Source organism: Triplophysa dalaica, chromosome 7 (genome assembly GCF_015846415.1).
Source record: "Triplophysa dalaica isolate WHDGS20190420 chromosome 7, ASM1584641v1, whole genome shotgun sequence".
NCBI classification, from domain to species: Eukaryota; Metazoa; Chordata; class Actinopteri; order Cypriniformes; family Nemacheilidae; genus Triplophysa; species Triplophysa dalaica.
This window is the reverse complement of record NC_079548.1, coordinates 8,759,803-8,783,221: the sequence shown is the minus strand read 5'-3', so window position 1 is coordinate 8,783,221 and position 23,419 is coordinate 8,759,803. Positions and strand designations below refer to the sequence as shown.

Sequence of the window (23,419 nt, the reverse complement as noted above, 5' to 3'; positions counted from 1 at the left end):
ATATTTCACACTTTGAATAAGAGAGTGCATTAAATGGCAAACTGACTTCTACTGTGACACTAAAATCGGTACTAAGAATTATAACATTTAACTGATATTGACTTTTTGTTTAGTGTGGTATCATGTCTGATAGATTGAATTTTAATAACCATATCAACATAAAAAAGTTGTCATTTACCTCAATGCTTTTTTCTCATGGTACCTCATTTATTGATCTAAAACGTAGTAAAAGACACATAAATCTCTCCATTAATGACTATCAATTAGACATTTTCTCAATCACCAAATTCCGTTGGTTTGGCAGCCCCACCCATTGTGAAAATCTGTCATGAGCTGCTGGCTATCAAATGCATCTCAACTTGCTGTTCCTGCTAAAGCTACTTGTCTTTCCATTATGTGTCTTTCGCTGATTAATTTATGCATGTGTCGACCCAACATGTTTGTTTGTTTGTTTGCTTACAGGGGCTCTGAGATGGAACAAGCATGAAATATTGAAAATAAACAAATTAACATATCAAATTGAATGAGCTCATTAACTTGCACTGCATTTTACTATACAGTATACCACCTCATTTAGTTGAACCAACAGAACCGCAATAAATGAACAAACACTCCCGCACTGGTGCAGGTGTGCACATCTAATGCTGGCGTGCAGGCGGTGCTCAACCAAATGACTTCCACTGCACCCTATCCAAGAAAACAAATACACGAAACCAAGAACTGTGCGTGCTAATGTCAGCATGTGACCAATTACACTTTGATGCATTCCCAATGAGTTTCTGAGAGAGCCGTACCGAGAAAACGAGAGAGAGACCCATGACAGATTTAACTGCGATAGGAAAACTTGCATGAAAATAAAATGCTCGGAAGCACCTGTAAAAATGGCTGCAAGGCAGAGTTTTTCTTTTTGTTCTTATTACATTTTGTTATTTTACAGCAATTTATATAGAAATAACCGTACAATGCTTTGGCAATACTACAAGTAGCATGCCAATAAGGCTGAATTTGAAATAAATGTAATCGAGCGAGAGACAGAGGCAGGCTGGTATTTGCGAGCAGCTGCATGTTTGTGTAGATGTGTGTGTGCGTGTGCGTATACAGTCAGACTACACATACGCTTTTACACGCATCATTTCCACTCAAGCTGTTCAAGTCTGGCTCTGGCCACAAACCTCCATCTCTCTCGCTTTTTCTCCTTCACCTGTTCTTATTCCTCCCTATCCCACATTAGAGAGCACCGCCTGCCTCCCGTCTCGCAAAACTGTTTGCAATCGTGTGTGGTGTGTGCAGTGAAACACAGACCGACGGCTCTGACACCAGCAGACTTTACACACCTACGAAAAGGGATTTAAACAATAGAGACTTGATGTACAGATGGACCTTATTACGTTTTGGTACTGAAATGTGTTTCCCAGAAGGCAAGAACACATCGGCTTTTCACACCTGTGGTGTAAATTCATGCTGGGAAATAAGTAGAAGAACTATAGTTAAGGACCCAAGAACAAAGCTTTATGTGAAAAGTTGAATTGTGATACAAGAAGTATGGAGATATTAAAAGGCTTGTGTCGTTTCTGAAAACTGCCAGTAGGCTTATGTGGTGGCAAGTGCTATCACATTCACATTCTTCAGTCATCTTCCTAAGAGATGGCAAATAAAAAATATTCAATTTGCTAAAATTAAGAACAAAACCAACGTGCAGACAATGTCAAAGATAATAAATCGAATAAAAGGCACAAAACTCCTAATGTGATTTAATTCGGTCTAAATATTTCATTAGGGCATTGCACAACTTCAGCCACACCTAGCTCTAATTTCCTCTCCCTCCATCCCAGCATCATCTCCGCAGAGTCCTCCATGTTCTGAGGGTGTGGAGGAACAAAGCAGATGCTGCAGGTACCGAACTTTTCCGCCTCTTAACAAACTACCATCCAAACTTGTGTGTGTGATTCAGCAGCAGATGTTGCAGCCGGAGTGGATCTCGGAAATATCAGTGTGGCATATGGCTACACTGAGTGAAAGATGGCTGCTGTCAGGTGGAGGGAGAAAAAAAGCGTAGAGCTCATTTATTTACTATGAGCAATCTACCTGCCGGAGGACGGAGGTGGAGTGAGAGAACGAATGAGTGCCAAAACGGTTGAACAGGGGCCAGAGAGTGAGAAGTATGTACATGCAAATAAGGTGAAGTGGAGCTTATAATGAAAGACATCTTAATAAATTATTAGCTGATGCTGATGGATTTTTGAATTCCATTTTGTTAATCTTTAAAGTGGAAAAGAGACATCAGCATCAAGTACTTTAATGGGACACCTTTTCTCATTAAAAACAAAGAGAGAGCGAGCGAGCAAAAGAGAGAGAGAACAGACTCTAATGCTGGGTTCGCACCAATCGCGAACAATCCCGCTCCATGCTCTTTAATACGCTCGTCCATCTCGTCTTCTGCGAAGGTTGAAACTATTTGTCAGAACACATCACTCGTGCGAAAATAACAAATTTTTCCCGCGAGTGACGTGATCTAAAAAAATATTTTCAACCTTTTGACATGCGTTCACGTAAATCACGCCTGACTTTGTATGTTATTAACTCAAACAAATCGCTTAATTGCGTTTGGTGTGAACCCAGCATAACGGTTCCACCATCCCACTAATGCCAACAAACACCAAATTTATGTATCAGAAAAATGTTGGTTGTGACAAAACAAAAACTTTGACTTTGAACTGCAAAAAAGTAGATGGTGAGTGAAGTAGAAAAACACCCGCGTACACACAACACTATATATTTTAAACAGACAGAATCTCACAATGGTATAAAAGATATTGACATTATTATTCTACAGCAGACATGGCGCAGGGAAGCCATGACCACCAACATTAATGACAGATAAATTAGAACGGTCCTGAAAGGTAGAGACTCAGGATTGAAAAATCAGATCCACAGAAAGCTTTAACCCCGAGCCATTAAACTGAGGGACATAGCCTGAAGAGCCTATGATCTCAAAAACAATAACATCCTATAGATAGCCTCTCTCAGCTAGTCTAGAGCCACAGTCTCAATGATTCCAAGGCCACAGCTATAAAGTCAAACTAATTTCTAAAATGAATGTGCAAAAAACAAACATATATCGGAAGCCTTCTGCCATGTAGCCATTTGACCGATACAAATAAAATACTGTGTTTGTGAGAGAGAGAACACTCTGGCCCAAATTTAAGGAGCAGCACCAAAAAAGTAACCACACAATAGAAAAGACAGTAACACCTCAAATAAAAAACAGAGAGAATGGAATTGTGGGAGGAAAATGTGAGTTAAGAATGGTGCAAGAAGGAAGAAAGCAATGGCGATGCAAAAGCTCTCTTGCAATAATGAGATGTAGGAAAAGAGAAGGGGAAGGAAGAGGACAGAGTCTGTCTGTTTGATGTTAGAGACAGCACTATGGAGCCAAAACTAACTCCAAGGAGGAACTCGGTGAAACAACCCAACATAGTTTTAAGAAACAGTTAAACAACTCTCTATGGCAAGTTCACAATGACCCAAACAATGGCAATGAACAACATTAACAAAAGTTTTGTTTAGGGCCCTACCCTTCATACTCCAGCTCTATTTCTCTTTTTTACCACTTCTCTTACTCCTGTAATTCCAAAACTAAAAACTTGCAAGTTTGTGTGAAACTTGTTTCGATAAATGCATTAAACATTAAAAAAACTGCAGTGTACAAAAATCTTTAAAAAAAAGTACGGCAGCTGGTGGCGCAAGAAATATACGGTAAAGTAACAGTTTTTCCCTGTAAAATTACATGCTTTCCTATTTGTTTTCTTTGTCTGTAATTTTACATTGTCTGACATTAGACAAAAAACTGAAAAATGCATAAAAAACTATTCAATTCCATTAAAATTCTGTAAAATTACGGGGGGGTTTACCGTGTGACCGAGCCATTCAGAAAATTGTTAAAAATGAAACTCCATCTCCAATATATTTCCTATAGAAAGCACAATGTAAGATTGATCATGCACCACTTACCTCACAAAACAGTGTCAATTTGTCATCAGGTAACAGCCCATTGGCCTCATCTAGGAGGAAGTCCCGCCTTATGAACTTCTTGAAACCCCAGTCCTTTCCCTGTACAAAGCGGTACGCCCGCTGGCTCTCTGCACAACAAAAAAGAAAACCCAAGCATATCGGCATGTTTTCTCGACATTACGATACAAAAATGCATTAGGTGTATACAGAGTGCCCTTGTTCTGGGTCTCTGTAATGAGATGACCTGTCAACACATTTCCATGGGAAAAGCTTCACGGCGACGGAGAACATCCGCTAATTTATTTTGAGTATTAGAGCGAGGCAGGAAAAATTATCTATGCAAGACATCTCGCACACATCTCAGAGACTAATCTGAATCCAAATACACTTTAAGAGGCTTTTCTGCCTCTCTTGTGGGCTCTGTAATCTTGCTCGCCATTAATTTCTGCCATATACTTTGTTTATGCTGCTGGTTTTCCCTCTTCTTCTGTTTCTCTGAAAGCTCCATGACGAATATCGCACAAACAAACAAACAAACAAAAGCACTACGGTGGCTGACACAGAACTAAGATGTTGTCACATTTTGCGCTTCTTTGCCGAAGGTGATAACCTATTTACGAACAGTTTATCCATTTAGGGCTACTGTAGAAACAACATTATGAATTCCATGCAAGGGGAATAACAATGTGTATGTAGACAGAAATAAATCATGCTACGGTAATAAAAACATAACGCTTCATTGTGTAAGGTCTTTATAAACATCCGAAGACATAGTTATGTATCTTAAATTGCATTTTAATAGAATCTTTAAAACGCTGTTTTTGTACGGGCTAATGTAAACACCACCCAAGACATTTAAGAGCGTGTTTTTAACACAGGTAAGGGGTATTCTACAAGCCTCTTAGTGGTAGCAAAACTGTAATTCATGACTTGTAATACATCATTGTAATTCATGACTTTAAGCAGCTTATTGCTTTTAAAAATAGCAGCTTTTAGGTTTCAAGACAGTCCGCCAGAAAGAAAACGCTTCATTTAAACTTAAACTTGCATTAAAAAAACATATTTTCTAAATGTCACATAAAAAAAAGGGTTATTTGGGGAGATTTCCTGTGTAATTGGATGCTCCGTGGTCAAAATCCTCTGCAACGTGGAACCCAGTGGAACTCAAAAAAAAAAGGTTCACTACACAAGACTAGATCACAGCAGGGCCGACCTGACACATCAGAGCGGTTTTAAAATGTGGCCACTATCCACGCCTAGGATCTAATTCAAAGAGTCTCCGGCTGTGTGCTCCAGTGGTGTCCAGCAGAGACTACTACATAACATGATCAAGACCAGATAGTGAAGAACTGCAGGAGAAACGCCGTTCAGTTGACTTCATCCTGCTTGCACATCATTCCGATTTGTTTGTCATTTCAGCAATGACGCTTGGTATATGTATCCATGAGCCTTTTTTTCATGAGTTTATTTTCTTATGATGGATGCTGAATCAAGACGTGTCAACGTAATCTTTCTTGAGCATTACTCCTTAGTCACTGCTCTCATATGGAGGCGGAGAAAGAAATACAACGCAGGAAGTGGAAGAGAGAGAAAAGGAGAGATGAATGGATTCCTTTGTGCTTTTGTTGCATTGTGGGTAAGTGTGACAAGCGCACTCAATCTAGTGTGACAGCCTCTCTTCCTAAACGTTACACTTGTTCGACTCGAGCATCTTTTCCTCTTTTCTTTCTGCCAGTTGCACGCAGCTGGGGCTCAGTCATTGCCGGTTAATATGCTGCTGTTTGTGTGCGTGTAGGTGTGTTAAAGCGGTGTGAAATGGCTGCGTGTTCACAATTCAACTGCAAAAGTCTTACAGATTCACACGGTGGGGAAGCACTGGAAGAGAGAGACCGGGAGAAAGAGCAGGGACCGGTTCGACACAGGAAGACCCAGGGTGTGACGGTACAAATTGTCTCCCTTTCAAGTGTAGGTAGAGGAACTCACTTGATAATCCTTTGTGGGGTAAATAGGTTAAAACAAAAAGAAAATTCACCGTTTATCACATAAGACAAGGCAAAAAGTGATGAACAGCATTGTAAAAATGGCTCACCCTTTATACAAATACATTATAAAAGATGTATTAATAATTTTGGATTCATGTTGAAAACTGAAGGACAACGTTGAGAAAAGTAAAATACGCAAAACATGTGCAAAGCTTAAAGAGTAAAGACCCAGAAGAATGACCGCTGTACTCAAACACAAAAGAAGATCAACAAAGTTTTAATAATGTATTAATAATTGAGAATTTAACTTTTAGTTTTTCAATGCATTTTTTGATTTCTCTGAAATAACTTTAAAGTGACGAAAGTAATTGACATCCATCATTGCTTATTCCATATTTAATAGAAATCAGACTTTGCTTTTGATTTTTTATTCAATATAATATTGCAAATAATAAACCAAATGAAACTGTCAAGGACAAAAATGATGGGACCCCTAACCTAATATTTAGTTGCAAGACTTTTAGAGACAATCACTGCAAGCAACTATTTTCTGTAGCTCTCAATGAGACTTCTGCACCTGCTAACAGGTAGTTTGGTGCACTCTTCCGTAGCAATTTGCTCCAGCTGTCTCAGGTTTGATGGGTGCCTTCTCCAGACGGCAAGTTTCAGGTCTTTCCATAGATGTATGACAGGATTCAGATCAGGATCATAGAAAGCCACTTCCGAATAGTGCAATGTTTAGTTTTGATCCATTCTTGGGTGATTTTAGTGGTGTGTTTTGGGTCACTTTCTGACTCCAGAATGCCTTGAAGTCTTGAGATTTCATTGTGCCCTGCACAGATTCAAGGCACCCTGTGCCAGATGCAGCAAAGCAGCCGCAAAACATAACCGAGCCTTCTCCATGTTTCACTGCAGGTATGGCGTTCACTTCTTTGAAAGCTTGATTTTTTCATCTGTGAACACAGAGCTGATGTGACTTGCCTAAAAGCTCCTCTTGTCCATTCTCCCAGAAGGACTGTGACTTGTCAATGTGAATTTTAGGAAATTCCAGTCTGGCTTTTTTATGTTTTTCTCCCTCCTGGGTCTTCTTCTATGGAGCTCACTTTTGCTCAAAAAGCGCCGGATGGTGCGATCAGAAACTGACGTGCCTTCAACTTGGAGTTCAGCTAGTATCTCTATGGCAGTTATCCTTGGTCCTTTTTTACCATTCGCACTATCCTTCTGTTCAATCTGGGGTCGATATTCCTCTTGCGGCCACGTCCAGGCAGGTTGGCTACAAAACCATGAACCTTAAACTTCTTAATAATATTTGCAGCTGTTGTCACAGGAACATTGAGCTGCTTAGAGTTGGTCTTGTTGCTTTACCATGCTTGTCTATTATTTTCTTTCTGAGCTCCTCAGACTACTCTATCCTTTGTTTTCTCTGGTCCATGTTCGGCACACAATGATACCAAACAGCACAATGACTACATTTCTTTGTTTAAATTGGATGAATGACTGATTACAAGATTGGATACATGTGTGATACTAATTAAAGAAATGAATTTGTTTGAAATATCACTATAATCCAATTATGTATTATCTTTACTAAAGGTACCAACAAATGTGTCAAGGCCATTTAAACATATCTTTGTAGAATAAGCAATAATACATATCTTTACACAGCTTCTTTGACATACCAAAGGCATGCAAGTATACATGATACAATAGCTTTTCATTTCATCTCTCTTCTGGAGGAATAAAGCATTTTTTCAATCAGCTGTAAGGGTACCAACAAATTCGAGCATGTCTGTATATAACCAAAGCGAGTTGTTTTTTCTCCATTTTACCATACTCTGTAAAATAGATAACTTTGTAACATATTTATTGGTTTTATTTAACCCAGGGAATTATTTCACATAAGTACTGTACAAATACTACTACTGTAACCAAGTAATGTCCGGTATCTGTATAATATTTGCTTTGAAAGTAATAGTTGAACCAAAAATGAAAATTCTGGCATCGTTTACTTACCCTCTTGTCATTTCAAACCTGTAAAACTTTCTTCCACAGAACACAAAAGAAGACATTCTGAAGAATGTTGTTAACTTGCACCCATTGACTTGCATTGGATTAGTGTCTATACAATAAAAGTGAATGGTTGTCAGAACTGTTCGGTTACCTTTTTTTTAAATATCTTCCTTTGTGTTCTGTGGAAGAAAAAGAGTCATACACGTTTGAAAGGAATACTAATGATGACAGAATTATAATTTTATAAAGGAGGAATGCAATAAAGCATCTTATCATTTAAAATGTCAAAAAGTCCCTTTCTCCTTTTTCTCCAGCACACTCTTTCACAAAGTTCAGTCTAAGTAACGAACTTCGTGCATTTACAGACAAAGTCTTAATTTATATTTAAATGCCCAAACAAATGTTTGGAAACGGTGTACATATTTATTTGCAAGTCCTCTGCGGATGCGTGCGGAACTTGCTGCTTCTCTTGCAGCACAAAGACACGGAGAGATGCGATCCTGGACTGGGTCATAGCCAGACCTCGCATTCAAATGCACTGGGGGTTTTGGTACCCAACCCTAAAAATGTCCCATTTCTTTACATCATAGATAACATTTTTAGCGCCGCAGTAAATGCCCGTCTGCTATCCCACTGCCCATATAACCAAAATGGCATGATCCCCATTGCATAACACCTCTGCGAAGATTCGACTGTGAGATTGGTAGTCGAACCAGGCTCCACCTATCGAAGCATCGAATCTTTGACTATTCGGGGTCACCCCGACTAAATATTGGCCAATTTATCAGTCTTGCAGATATGTCTGCCCATCACTAATAAGTTCTGCTAAAGTTTTGCTTCCAGGACTGACTGAGCGTGCTGCTCATGAGCTGTGATGTCTTGAATTGGACAGACAGGAGTGTTCACAGATGGCAAGTTTTCATTCAACTGCTTTAGGGAAGATGCTGACGCACCGGTGGCTAATTAGCCAGCCCAGAATCAAGTACTTCTCACTAAATCATGTTACTGCCCTATTAAAAGGTAGCAAGTGAATTTCAAAATATAATTTCTCATATCCAGCACCACTCTGACATGTATTAAAGCAGCCTTTTCGCAACTTTGCTGATCATTAATTGACTAAACAGCCGGACTTCTTCTGATATCAGTCATCGTGCTTAAAGGAAAAGTTTACCCCCCAAAAAATTCTGTCATCATTTACTCACCCAGTTGTCGTTTTAAATTTATATAAATTATTTAAATTTGCTGTGCGGAACAAAAGAAAAATTCCAAATATATATATCCAAAAATTTGGAAGAATGTTCGTAACCTAAGAAAAACTACTATGGTAGTGAATGGTGACCCTGAACTGATTGGTATCCAACATTCTCCAAAATATCTTCTTTTGTGCTCAACAGAAAAATTAAAATAGCTTTTGAACAAATTCAGCACAAGTGAATTTGTGGTTTTGTGTGAACTGTCCCTTACATAAATGGAACCACTGCAGACTCAGAACCCGTGTAAAGTAACTGCAAGAAAGACTGACAGTGGCAAAAGATCCAGGAAGAATGACAGAGACACTGATTGGTCTCTCGAGAAGGTATGGGGTCAGATAGGGCCATTGGCTAAATTTGTACTCTCACTTGGGACGTCTAACAACTAACCAATTGCGGTGAGGCAGGGCAAGTTGGCACCCAACCAGGGTCAGACCTCAGTGGACACGGGTTAGAAACCAAAACTGAGAGAATACAGTTCCAATAAAGAAGAGCTGAGAGATTGATTGAGAGCGATGGAGGCAAGAGAGGTAATACATATTCAGGTCCTAGCGCTGGGCTTTGGGGCACAGCACCTAATTTGCTGGCACACAGAAAAAGGAAGGTTGCTTGGTTCAAAAATGCACCAAAAGAATAAGAGTCAAAATGAGGTCAAATTGTCAAGTTCTGTTTGACTATACATACAAAACAACAGTATATCTGTCATACAGTACAGAAGGCAAATACCTGTAAAAATTATTATATGAATACAGAAGAATAGCTTCAACAAAAATGGATCTCACAAAATAGCTTTAAATAGTAAAACCTGATTGTTCTTTTCTGGCAAATATAAAAGTTGATCGATGAGAACATTCATATCTATGGGCCACACGAGGCTGTGAGCAACAGTAGTAAAAGCTCTGCCGTGTAAATATTCATCAAACAGTCAATAGCCAATAAAGCACGTTCAGAATCGATATTTGCCAGCATGCAGTCTCATCTGAATAAATAAACACAGCCCGCAGAGGAGAGCTCATCAACAGAGTATTTTATACACTGCCCAACACTCATCCATCTTGCATTCATGTTTTAGACTCTTAGATTTATCCATTAACCTAACGCATCTGTCCAGCAGCATCTCAGCTTCAAAAGGCCTGTTCACATCAAGAACAAGTAATAATACAAGGGTATATATACACCTCTCTAGATATAGTTATGTATATTATATAGAATTTCTGTCAATAGTTCCTCTAAAAAAATACAAATTTGACCATTAAAAGACTTAAAACTGCAAACCATGACTTTTGACTCTCTATCGTCATCTCTGTTCAAAGCATCAAAATGCCTGTTGCTTTATGATATCTTTACATGACATGGGTTAAAATGTAAATCTGACATTTCCTGCACAATCATTTTGACAGGTTGACATTTACCAAAAATTAAAAATCATTATTTTGAGTTTATAATTAAAAATCTGAATAATGATGCAGTATTGAACAATATTGAATGGCTTAATGTTCTCATTAAAACTGGTTTCAAATGGCTGTCAAAACCATCCTCTGTACCACTGTTTATCGGCACGCCCCATCTACCTGCCTGCCTCCATAAACACAAGTCATCCTACAGGGTCCCAGTGCCTTCACACAGCCCTCTTAATTAAAGCACTTTACTTTGTTTTTATTTCTCTCTCTCCCCCTCTGTGTCCCCCATCTTACTCTCCCCCTAGAGGAGGGCAGGATTAAATTGGATTCTAAATGATCCAGAACCGATAGAGCAATTTCTGCTGCCATATTTTTATCCTCCGACCAGCTTTAAAAACTCTCCCCCATCACTGTACGGGGGCTGTCAACGCTGCGCCGCTCCCCTGGGACACCCCCCTTTCCTGAAGACGAGAGATTGTTGCGCGTTGGAAAGAAATGGAGGCGCAGGCCAAAACACAAGGAGCGCCTTCTCGCCCATTAAGGTGCAGAAAATGAGAAAATTGGAAAATGAGAGACGAGGTTGTTCAACCCCTCATCTCACTTCCACAATCTGGCACCCTTTCCTCCCTCTCTCGCTCTCGTTCTCCTGCCCATATGTGAGATACTTCAGGAAGATGATAGTGTGACTGCTCGTACCTCGGTTTCATCTACAGAACGCACAATGCTCCGACCCCTTTGTGTAACGTCTCCTATTGCAGGCTCAAATAAAACACCAAGCACCTGTGTGGGGACTATTCAGAATGGCATTTACCATTTTAATATAACACCTGGCTTAAAATCAAACTAGCATGTTGTAGAGATGGACATGGAATCAATTTCAAGACGTCACACTTATAAAAAAAAGTTATAACTATGCAGATGTTAGACGTGACTTACTATTAAAAAGTGCCTAAAGCGCACTTGGACAGTGTAGAAAAATTAAGATACTTTTTTTAGTTTTTCTGAATATATAGTATTTATTAGTGTTTAAAGGTGCCGTTTTGAAAAATAGCTGCATCTAGCGGTGAAGTTGCGAATTGCAACCCAAAGCTCACTCAACCCCTCACCCCTCTCTTTCGATGCACTTCGGTGGCTGACACAGAACAAAGATGTCATCGCGTTTTAACCTTTTTTTCCGTATGAGATAATGTATTTACGAAACGCGTCCTCTAGAGCAGTTTGCGCAATACATGCAGAATAATAATAAAGACAAAATCAATGAGGTCAAAAGGTCAATGAGCACATATTTGTAATTTATCCAACAAAATTCAAATTCTGGTATTTACTGTATAAATATGAAGTAATTATTAACTCTGTTAATTAAAAAAAGTTCTTCCTATGAGAAGAGAAAACCTGTTAAAGACACTTGTAAGAGGCTATATAAGATACTTAGCTTCAGACGAGGCACGAAAAGTGAAACCATGCATAAAGTTTCTACACAGAGGGAGTGCAATTCCTTTCTACTGAAGGCCAAAGCCCCTGTAACTCACTTACACCCATCAAACAGGACAGCCTGGAGGCTACATCACCCCCAAAAATTTCAATTAAACACCGCCGCCTGCCTGAAATTTAATATTATGAGGGGGAAAAGTTCACGTTGAGTGTTATTACTTTTACACATAATAAAGAGCGCACACACTCCGTAAGGCGCATGCGTTGGTGATTAACTCGGTTACACAGGTACGCACGTCTGTAGGATCTTAAAGGTCTCTAAAGGAATCACAGACGACTGAATCTCCAGAAATACTCTTTGATTATGTTAATGTTCCGTAAAAAGAACTGCGATGTGAAATTCGTTTCGAAATTATGGTGACTTGAGGGAAGGTTCCCCTTCTCAACAAAATTACAAAATAAACCAACTGCTTGAAGGAAATCAAATTATACACTGGATTAGGGGTGGACAGTATGTCTGAAATCAATTTATAGTTATATCCTTGCTGGAAATTCAAGAAAAATGGTTTTAAAATATTAAAACAAGCATGTCGTAATGCCTATTTTGGGAATGAAACCAATGGCACTTTGTGTAAAGAACATTAGGCGTAACTGCCCACTGATAAACATGCAAAACATATAAATTACAAATGTATATCATAGCACACAGTATAGTTAAAAATCTACTGGCTGACACATTTCTATTTTCATACCATAATGTATTAAGAGTTTATTAGAGCTCTTACCCATGGCTTTGGTTTCCTCGCCCTTGGCATTAAGGATGGAAAACTTGAACTTGGCTCGAACCTCACTCTTAGGACAGCTGACCAGGAGCAGATAGAGTGACAGATAGTCTTTACTCTCCTCATCCAGACCTTTAGGATTCACTCGCAAACACCTGAATGAAAATACGAAATCATTTAGAAACAAAAAAACTGCATCAAAACCATGTTTACACTACAGTCTGACACTTTCAGGTTTTTCTCCTGTTTTAGTGTCCGAATTTAAACAGCTGTGCGACACAAAATGTCCCTGTAATGCAGTCATGACAAACCTTGACACAACAAAAGTAAATGGGACAAAGGAAATCTGTTAACTCATTATCTCATGATTATCATATTAAACACTACCCCTCCCCTTCTTACCACTTGAGTTTGTCATTGGCTCCCGATGAGAAGGTGGAGCTTTTGATGACCTCGCCCATCTCCTCCCGACAGAAGCTGAAGTTGTTGATGGTCCACATATAGGAGAACTTAACCACTTTGATCTGCGCACACACACACACACACACAAGTACATAACATACACGACACGTCATTCTTCCATTTATCCATCTCCTTTTTCCTTCCCTCCATTAGTTCCACAAGTGTCGCTAAGACTTCAAAAAGGGACACATCAAATCTGCCTTTCATCTTAATGCGCTCTGACAACAAACGAAAAGGGATAAAAGACCACGAACAAAAAACACTGGGGGAGAAAGATGGAGAGATAAATGAGCGCATTAATGGAACACATTTCTCTAGTCGTGGGGAGTCGGAACACACTGCAGGGTCTTGTGAAGTCACACACACTCAAAAAACTGTGAATAATGGCCACTATGTATTTTTAGACCCACACGCAAATACATACAGTTACGTGGTTTGTCACACATAGATTGAAAATGCAGGATTTCCCAATTTAACGGATTTAGAAAAACGTTTGTTGATCGACATATTTTTCTTTTCAATCCCCACAAAAAAGGGGACAATGGATGCTAAAGACTCAAAACTTTTACTCATATTTGACGAGGCTGAGTGGGAAAGTTGTGGCTGTGTGCTCAGACCCACCCTTGGAGATCTACCGTCCCGAACCGTTTAGTTACACTCTCGCTCCAACACACCTGCCAGTAATTTCCAAGTGACCCCAAAGACTTTGATTTGCTGGTTCAGGTGTGTTTGATTAAAGGTGGAACTAACTCTGAAGGCAGACCACCAGGATTGAGCACCCCTGTCAAGAGTATTTCAATGAACAGATGGACACAGAGCTACGCACGCACTCACCTGTGTGTAACACCAGCTTTCGGCCACAGGGCCGCTGGTCATTTCTGCAGGAGGGGGCGGACTCGGCACCCTGGACATCGCCAGTTTTGAGAATCGGGGTGGGGGAGGGACCCTCTGCCAGCCACCGTGAGTCGTACCAGACGAAAAGCTCTAGCGAGGTCACTCACTCAGAGACGAATGCGAATTTCACAGCCGCCGCCAGGATCCAGGCACACGCTCGTGTTGGGCGTAACCAAGAGAACATGTGAGTGATGTTGACAGAACGTTGAGGAGATGCTCAGTGTGTCATCCGGTTGGGAAGTATAACAACCTGTAGTAGAAAAGACAGACATAAAAAAGAAACTATAATTTTTTTTAACTTTTTCGGCAACAGATCTGACTTAGATCTTTGAAATCATGCGGGGGTGTTTAAAAGTGTTATTAATGACTGGTAATTTCAAAACCTTGTATGCACTCTTAAAGGCACAGTTTAGCCCAAAATTGTATTCTGTCATCATTTACTCAGCCCTCCAGTTGTTTCAAATCTGTATACATTTCTTTGTTCAAAAAAGACATCTGTCCAAAGACATTTGGAAGAATGCTTAAAACCAAACAGTTCTTGGCCACCATTGACTACCAAAGAAGGAAAAATGACTTCTTTAGTGTTCAGCAGAACAAATAAATGTATTAATCAATTTTTCCTACAATGGTGGTCAAGAGGCCAAGAACGGTTTGCTTACAAACATTCTTCCTTATGTCTTATGTCTGTGTTCATCAGAACAAATGTATACAGATTTGCAACTACTTCAGGGTGAGTAATAGACAGAATTGTCATTTTTGAGTGAACTGTCCCTTTAACTCAAGTATTTAACTTTAATCCATAGCTTGTTCTACATAGTACACACTACAGACATGATTTTAAAACGATTTCACTTAAAAACAGAGGCTATACCTCAATTGAACAAAAACTTGGGTCTTTAAACTTGTATTAGTAGACAACCACCGAGCATTACCCAGAATGCTCTAGCATACTTCGCAGTGTGTACTTGAGTCACAGGAAAACGGATTCCCTCCAAAAAACCCTTTAAAGCTTCAAAAAGTGAGACAATGTATGATGTACTGTACACTGATCTACAGAAACAAACAAACACATCCTGGTGAGCAGATTCTGCATGCTTGCATGAATGTTTGAACCATCTTTCTTTTTTGTGCTTATCTATGTACAATCCCCAAAAACACATGAAATCAAACAAAACGCCACATCTACACGCCTGTCGTTTGATCTCATTGTTGTTGATATCAAGTTCGGTCCTATCTTCATCTGCCACTGGAGTCTGCCAGACCTCTGAAAACCTGGAAGCACCATCAGCAAGTAGGGCACGTTTAAATCCGTCAAAGCTACATGTTTATACTGCTGAGGGAAAAACAATTTCTTCTTTTCCCCAGCCCTCTTTCTCCGGCTCTTTTCCAGAAGAAAAGCTCATTCATCATTCCATCGGTTCTCTTGTTCATTTTCTCCTAAACCTTTGAACCTTTAACCTTTTCAATAGTTTTTTCTCAAGAAGACTAATCCTGATTTTGCTTTGACTGGCACTAATGAAGCCACTTTAATCATTAGCTGGATACATCCCAGACATTAATGAACTGACCAGAAAAACACCAAACTAGCCACTTAGCTAACAGAAAGTCATTAATAAGGCTAATTAATGAGTGTAAAAACTGTCGGACAGAGGTTCATAACCAATAACCAATTAAAGTAGAAAAGTACGTTTCTCCTTCCATGCCTGACATTTATAAATGTTTAAAGAACGCACGGCCGTGATAAGTGACCCCCGTGGTTGTGAACCTCGTGGAAACGTCTTTATTAAAACACCTCACTTACAGCGAACTTTTTTTAATTTACTTTGCAAGATTTTTCTGCGCTCCGATCACGAGGCTGAACATTTACCAGACGGAGCGACGGGGATCTTTAATTTTAGCCAAACTTTAAAACACATCAAATAAAAGTATTTTTCTGTCTTTTCTCAAGTGAATCGACCTCATCGCCCTTTCGTTTCTTATTTCTCTCTCCGATTCCTGGCGCCACGCTCCTCTCTCCCCTTTCTCGCTCAACCTGCACGTCCCTTCGTCTGCGGATGACTCAGACGGGGACGTCCCCTTCCCTTAATTAGCATCTGATTGAAAGGATAGATCACGGCCCGGCAGAACCTTCCAGAAACTGTGACGATTTGAAAAAGAGTTAGAGAGGAAGAGTACATGGCGTGAAAAAAGGGATAAAGTGCAAAACAAAGTGTATTGTTGAGCTTGTGGAGGGAAGGAAAGAAAGAAAAGAATATTAGGAGAACAAAAAGGTCAATTTGAAACTTCAGAACTGCGGAGTAACTCAACCGTTTCTCCACCTACACAATAGGGCTGGACAATATCGCTTAAACAATTATCTCTCGAAATTTTCGCCCTTTTGATGACATTTGATATAAATCTTGATGTTTACGCATTTGCTCTCTTTTGAAAGCATAATCATAAGGAGCATCTGACCAAAGACTGAATTCATCATATAGTCATTAAAAACAAACTAATAAATACAATTTAGTGACGCACTGATACAGATATTTTAAATTAAAGTAATATTTCTAAACTTTCTCAATGTTACTCCATCTTACACTCTGCGCAGTTTTCATTTTCCTATCCTGCATCATGTTGTTTAAAAAGCAAATGCATTTGCACCCATTTGTGCACCCATGGGCGTGCTGGTCTGAAAATGTGGTGTGTTCAGGCAAATTGTTCGCATGTTGCTATTTTGAGGTAATAATATAATAAACATAATTAATGTAACAAAGACATTTTTTACAATATTATAAAAAAAAATCACTCCTATACTTGAAGGGCAAGTTCGCTAAAGAAAAACCCCAGACAAAACTATATTATCTGTAAGATAACATCAGAATAATATGACACGACTTCACACACAATACTCATTACCTTCCAATTGAATATTATCAGTTAATCCGATCTTTCTCATTCTCTCTCACTTTCTTCTCCTCCCATTGTTGTGTTTGTTTTTGATGAAAAACACTTGTGGCATTTTTGCTCAGTAAAACAATAAAATATTAATCATTCAAGTCTGGGAACAAGTTAGTGGCCATTTGCAATTCAAATTACCGCAGACTTCCTGGCAATTAATTTCCACGCGTGTGTCTCTCATCATGTGTCTCCACTTATCTGTTTTCTAAACTTCATTTCCAGCGGTCTTTGTATTGCGTCTATCGGCAATGTCAATGTAGGATCACCTGGTGGCAACATCATATAACACACGGATGATCTAACAACCCTTTAAGCACTGAAAACCCCATGAGCTAGGGCACTATATTCCTAAAACACACACTATATTACACTATATTACTAAAATTACATGTCAGATCTTTAACAATGTATCTGCTAATCGAACGTCGAAATAAAAAGTCTTCAGACACTTTGTTTAAAGAATCACACACAGTAACTTAAGCAAACAGTGATTTTCCAAGAGGTAAGAGTGAGTAATGGGTGACAATAATCAATAGAACAAAAGGGATAAACTCTTGCACACAGACACACAACGCAGCTGTTGTCGAGAGGTACTGTAGGAGAGGAGGAAACTGAGCTTCCAGGCACACATCACATCAAAGAAACAGCATGTTGCTGCTGTTCATTAGTTTCCTAACAACTTAGTCTTTGACTTTAGTAACTTATTCAACCACATGCAAATGCACAACAGAGCTAGAAACATTACATTAAAACACATTACAAGTAACAAATCTCCTGATCTTTCCGCAATTGTTACCTATACAGTAAAAAATTGGGTCTTCAACCGGGGTCCGCAGCACCTAGGGGGTCCTCCATGGAACTGCAAGGGGGTCTGCTAATTACGGTTTACTCATAGGCAATTTTTGTTTAAGATGTAAAGCACGGGTAGAGAAATATTACAACCAACATTATCATTAAGCTGCGCACTTTCGTGACCGTGCGGACTCTTTGAAGCTCCCGCATATTGAAATTTTAACCTGCATGCCGACAAATCATCCAATCAGGAAGCAGAAGTGACAGAAGAAACGTTACATCTGCATCAAAAAAAAAACTGTAGGCCTAAATCAAAAAAGTACCCATGTCTTTCTTTCACAACTGTAAGTTTTGAATCCGTGCATTCTCTGTATGCCTTCACATGAAAGGAGTTGTGTGCGAATAAAGTGCATTCTCATATATTTCTGAAGTTCTGTTGAAATTTGTTAAAGCTGTAACGCGCTAATTTGACAGGCAAATGACACCACACAGCTTCTGCATTGTAAACTCTGACAAATATTGTACGTGTCAGAAATCAATGAAACGCACACCGTGTTCTGATGGTGCACATCAAACAAGTTGCCCCAAAAATGTTTCTCTCCTTAGTCTGATATGATGCTCTGCAGAAAAACACTGGTGAATTTTCGCAACAGTGAACCAGCCGCGACAATGCTGATAAACGAGAAGGACAACGGAGCTCAGAATTATAAAATAGCAGCGTGTTCTGCAACACACAGAGAGCCGGGAAGAAAATAATTACACTTAATTCGCATCCAGAGACAACATCTAACTCCACTAGAATAGTCTTTGTGCCATTAACCAAGGTCAGTCATCTCACTGTAGCCTCATTAAGAAATAAGGTTGAGGACAAGTAAATGTTTAACTGTCCATCTCAAAGTAAAAAAATGTATGATGCTGCAAATCCCTTTACATAATCAAACAATCTCTATTAACAATAAAAAGAATACACCGAAAAGTGCAACAATATCATGCATAATAGTGCTAATGAAATGTTATTTCTATTTAAATAGCTCCGTTTACACATTTAGTATAAGGGGGTCCCTGCTCTCATTTAAGGGGTCCTTGCCCCCAAAAATGTTGAAGACCCCTGCAGTAAAGCAAGCATACCCAACTGTACAACCCAAAGCACAATGTGATCGTGACCTGCAGGTGTGGAGGAAGGACTCAAACTCTATATCAAACAATTAAAGCACATGTGAAAACAGCCTAGGAAATAACAGACTGTGTGTTTAATCACGATTTGTTTTCAGCGTCAGACAGCATCTGAGATTGGATCTTTGGCACGCGCCGAGCGGGTGGGATGAGATGGGTGCCAGGCAAGGAGATTCAGCCCTCGAGGAATTCATTACCGCAACCGTTACCCCGCCAAAATAATTAATGAATTAATGAGGGGAGGGTGAAGGGAGCAAAGGAGGAATGGAGAAAGAGAAAACATGCAGCATTTCTGCGATCAGATTCTCTTTTAGTTGCGACTTGAAAGAGAAACATCAAGTACAGCCCCGCCCAGCAGACTCTCCCGACAGGCCAGAACTTCCTGTGAGAAAATGAGCTTAATCACGTGACCTCATCGTCTCATTAACCTCCTACCGCAGGGTGTAGCACAGGGAAAAGGGATTTGATTTAGAAAGGGGAGTGGCTGTAACTATGTAGGGGAGGGGCTTAAATGGTACGTGGAACGGATTTTGGAAAGATGGGTCAAATTTCTCCTTTCCTTTTTAGTTTAATGCAGTCTCTTTCTTCTCTCTACACAGACACAGAAGTGAGACATTGAAAGAAAGCAAAATACTTTTTATTTGACCTTGTTTAAACCTCCATTGAAAACTAAAATACATTCAAGGTCAATGTTGGATCAACATCTTTAATGAGTAGTTCGTGCAAAAAAGGTCCCCATTAACTTGACTGTTGTCATTTTTATTTCTACTATGGAAAGTCGATGAGGTCCATTTTTTGGGTGAACCACTCTTTAAAAAGCAGCATTTACTTTTACAACATTAAGCAGCATTTACATTGTGGCACAATAGTAGTAAGACATATTGTGTGACCCCTTTCAATTAACCTGCAAATTTCAAGTTTGATCCTTGAATAAGTCCAACTGACTATAAATGAACAAAGTTCAACCCTAAATCTGTTTCCTCAAGGAGTGGGCATCCTGTAAATATGACTGCAAAAGCACACCACAGAATCATCTATGATCCTAAAGAGAACCCTGGAGTATTAATGCAAGACAGAAATCTCTGGTACATGGCATGCAAACGTCTATGTTGATGTGTCAACAACTGTAAACATACAATACAGCAAAAAAGTGTATAGCAGGACACCACAATCACTGCTGCACATCAGGTCTACAAAGAAGCACCTACATGTTCCACAGCTTCGCCACCAAAACATTCTGTGGGCAATGAATCCTGTTCTTGAGTTGTTAAGATAGAATAGAATACATATGTAGAGAGAAGCACAGCACACCAACATCAACCCTCATCCGTAATCTGTAAAGAATGGTGGAGGAGGCATCAGGGTTTGCTGCTGCTATGCCGCCTCGGGGCTCTTAAAGCTTGCCATCATTGACAGAAAAATAAATTCCCAAGTTTATTAGGACATTTTGCAGGAGGATGACCATCTGTTCGCAAATTGAAGCTCAACAGAAGTTGGATGATGCAACAGGACAACGACCCAAACCGCAGAAGTAAATCAACAACAGAACGGCTACAGAAGAAAATGCGCCTGCTGGATCGTTCGAGTCAGTCCTGCCCTGAAACTGATTGAAATGTATGTGCATGACCTCAGGAGAGAGATTCTCAGATTAATAAGATTTATGCTTTAATGGATTTATGCTTCGGTGCAACGTCCTCCCCACAACTGTGCATGTCAGATCTGCAATTACAGGAAAGACTTGATGCAAGTTCAATTTAAACCTTCGCTACGTATGTTACAACCAGTTTGAACCATGTTCACAAAAGAAGACACAAAAACGCAGTTATCAGATGTGTTTGTCTAACTTTGTTGCAGATCCAATTTGATTTCTTATATATGCAAGAATCCAATAATCCATTGTTCATGAATCTGCATTTCTAAATGAAACAAACAAATAACAAAATCAAAACGATGGAGGGCTGGATTTGATTTTATTCATCAAAAATTAACTAAACTTCAAAAACTCTTGTGTTGGGAATATAAGACATGACCTTGGACCCTAAAACAGTACAACATATTGAACGGAGCGTACATCCGTCCATCAGAGCTTTGGAGCTTTGTTTGCTTTTGTTAATTAAATATGCCGTCTGAATAAATATGTGATTCCAGGTCAATAAGCTGATATTGCATAACTTAACGGCAAAAACGTGACAGAAGAGTGAAAAATGTATCAGCGTGACATGCAATCATTTCATGCATCCAAGCGTTCACCTCCTCGCTTCGTGTACGGATAAATGAAGTTAATTATCAACTTGATTAAAATGGATGAGTAGACGCCAGGAAAGAGAGATGCTGCAGCTGAAAACTTTGAGGGTGAGATCGTGCCGGTCTTTCTCACATAAACACACAAACAGAAAAACACTTCAATGTAGTGATCAGAGTTCAGCTGGTGAGGTCCATATTAGCATGCGTGGGATTGGAAGTATGTAAAAAATGGTGTGCACAAATCTTTACCCAACTCGCCTAAAAATAGTGCACATAATAGCAGCTTAATATGACTAAAGTTACCAGGAAAATGGATGTAATGAAAGAATATGAAAGAAAATCCCTAGAATATCCCTGTCTCACTCCATCTCTTCCCTTTATTTCCTCTACTGACACAGAGATCGAGGGAGTCTCATTAAGAGACGGTGAGGGAGTCGGGGTGTGTGTGTTAACAGTTTGCTGTTGCACACTGCTGCAGTGTGATCAATTAGACAGCTGACACTCTCAACTTCACAACATCCTAGGCAAAAGTTATAGGCTGTAAACACACACATACACATACACACAAACACAAACACCCCTCCCAACAGGCTGCCTCCTTAAGCAACATCTAAAAAAATGGAAATCTGTCTAGCCTAAAATGTTGCTGGGCTCACAATGCATTGTATCATCAGTTATGAGGCAAAGACAAAACCTTGGTTAAATCATACTTCACTGTACTGCATACCACTCATTATTGAATAAGTCACATTCAAAACTAAACTGTTATAAGTGTGATTGAATGTTATATAACAAAAAGGTTAAAAAAAATTGATTCATTACTGGGTTTTGCAGTACCATTGGAAAAAGAACCGGACGCAACGTGGGTGATAGAAGAGGGCCCCAACTTGGGCTTGACATGCAACCACGTCACACACGTCAAAGAACTTCCCACAAGGCCATCGGCTCCAAAATATCCTGCAATTTTTAGTTTCAAACCGAGATGGTGATACCGAGGCAAACTTTACAGACTGCAGCGTTAAGCTGAGCTGAACATCATAAAGTAAAAATGGAATTGCGCAATCTCCGACGCTCCTTGTTTCCGCCGTGTCAAAAACTGAAATGCATCCAAGCACGAATTTCACTCGAATCAATTGACTCTAGCGAGGTAGCCAATAAAACAATAGTTATATTCTTATTCCTTTCCACTGCAGTAGCATGCATGTGTGTCACTCTGGAAAGGGCATGGGCCCCACAGGGGGCCCACCCGCTGCCTGCCATCCATCAGAACAACAGAGTTAGCAAAAACACGCCTGCAACCTGCCAAAACCCACAGCCGTAATCTGTACATATCCACCCTTTAAAGCGAGGTGTGTGAGGGGAGACACGCAGCCTATTCCTCACTGTTCTAATGTCGCCCCCTTCAGTATATCTCCCTGTCGCCCTTTCTCTCTCGCTCAGAGTTTTAGGGTTCAATAAAACAATTTAAGTGTGTCGATATTATGATCTTTCGCAGGCCCCAAATCCAATTCTGCCAGTGATTGAAAACCTTGGCAGTACAAAAATGCCTTTTCCTTTTCTGCGCAGTACATCATCAAGAGTCCTCAAAATATTCGCTCCTGGAAAAAAAGGATTACTGACGACTACCAATCGAAAAAAAAACATGACAAACATTGAGAACAACAGATCTGATTCAAGAGATGAGTTTTAAATGAAATTTGGAAGAGAAAAAACAACATTTGATGGATTTTTCCAATCAGCTTTGTGGGAGCCGTGCCCACTGAAATCGCTCCAAACAGTCAAGAGTTCCCCAAGGCTTGCCCTCAGGTCCTTCTCTAATTTGTCGTTTACTCTGAATTTAGTGTTTGAAGCACATCAGCTCAGTTTAAACAACATTTCTACATTAAGAACAAAGGATTGGTTCCCTCTTGGATGATCAGGTCCCGTTTTGTTTTCAGTAATGACCTTGACTTGACTTTGCCTGGTAACACTTTCCAGGCTCAATTATCCCTCTTCAATAGATTTCAAAGGAGTTTTTTTTAGAAGCATAAAGCGGGTAATTAGCGGGA

The 23,419-nt window shown here is 39.7% G+C and overlaps 1 protein-coding gene across 1 annotated transcript in view; it reads right to left on the bottom strand.

The window, feature by feature from the left end:
* spop (speckle type BTB/POZ protein) overlaps window positions 1-23,419 on the bottom strand; it is a 67,112-nt gene that overhangs the window by 17,400 nt on the left and 26,293 nt on the right. Inside the window, exons 3-6 of the mRNA XM_056751888.1 lie at window positions 14,163-14,472; window positions 13,269-13,390; window positions 12,870-13,021; window positions 4,012-4,139 (exon numbers count right to left, since the gene is read on the bottom strand). Coding sequence (XP_056607866.1) covers window positions 4,012-4,139; window positions 12,870-13,021; window positions 13,269-13,390; window positions 14,163-14,240 — 480 coding nt within the window. The 5' untranslated portion in view covers window positions 14,241-14,472. The remainder of the gene's footprint in view (window positions 1-4,011; window positions 4,140-12,869; window positions 13,022-13,268; window positions 13,391-14,162; window positions 14,473-23,419) is intronic.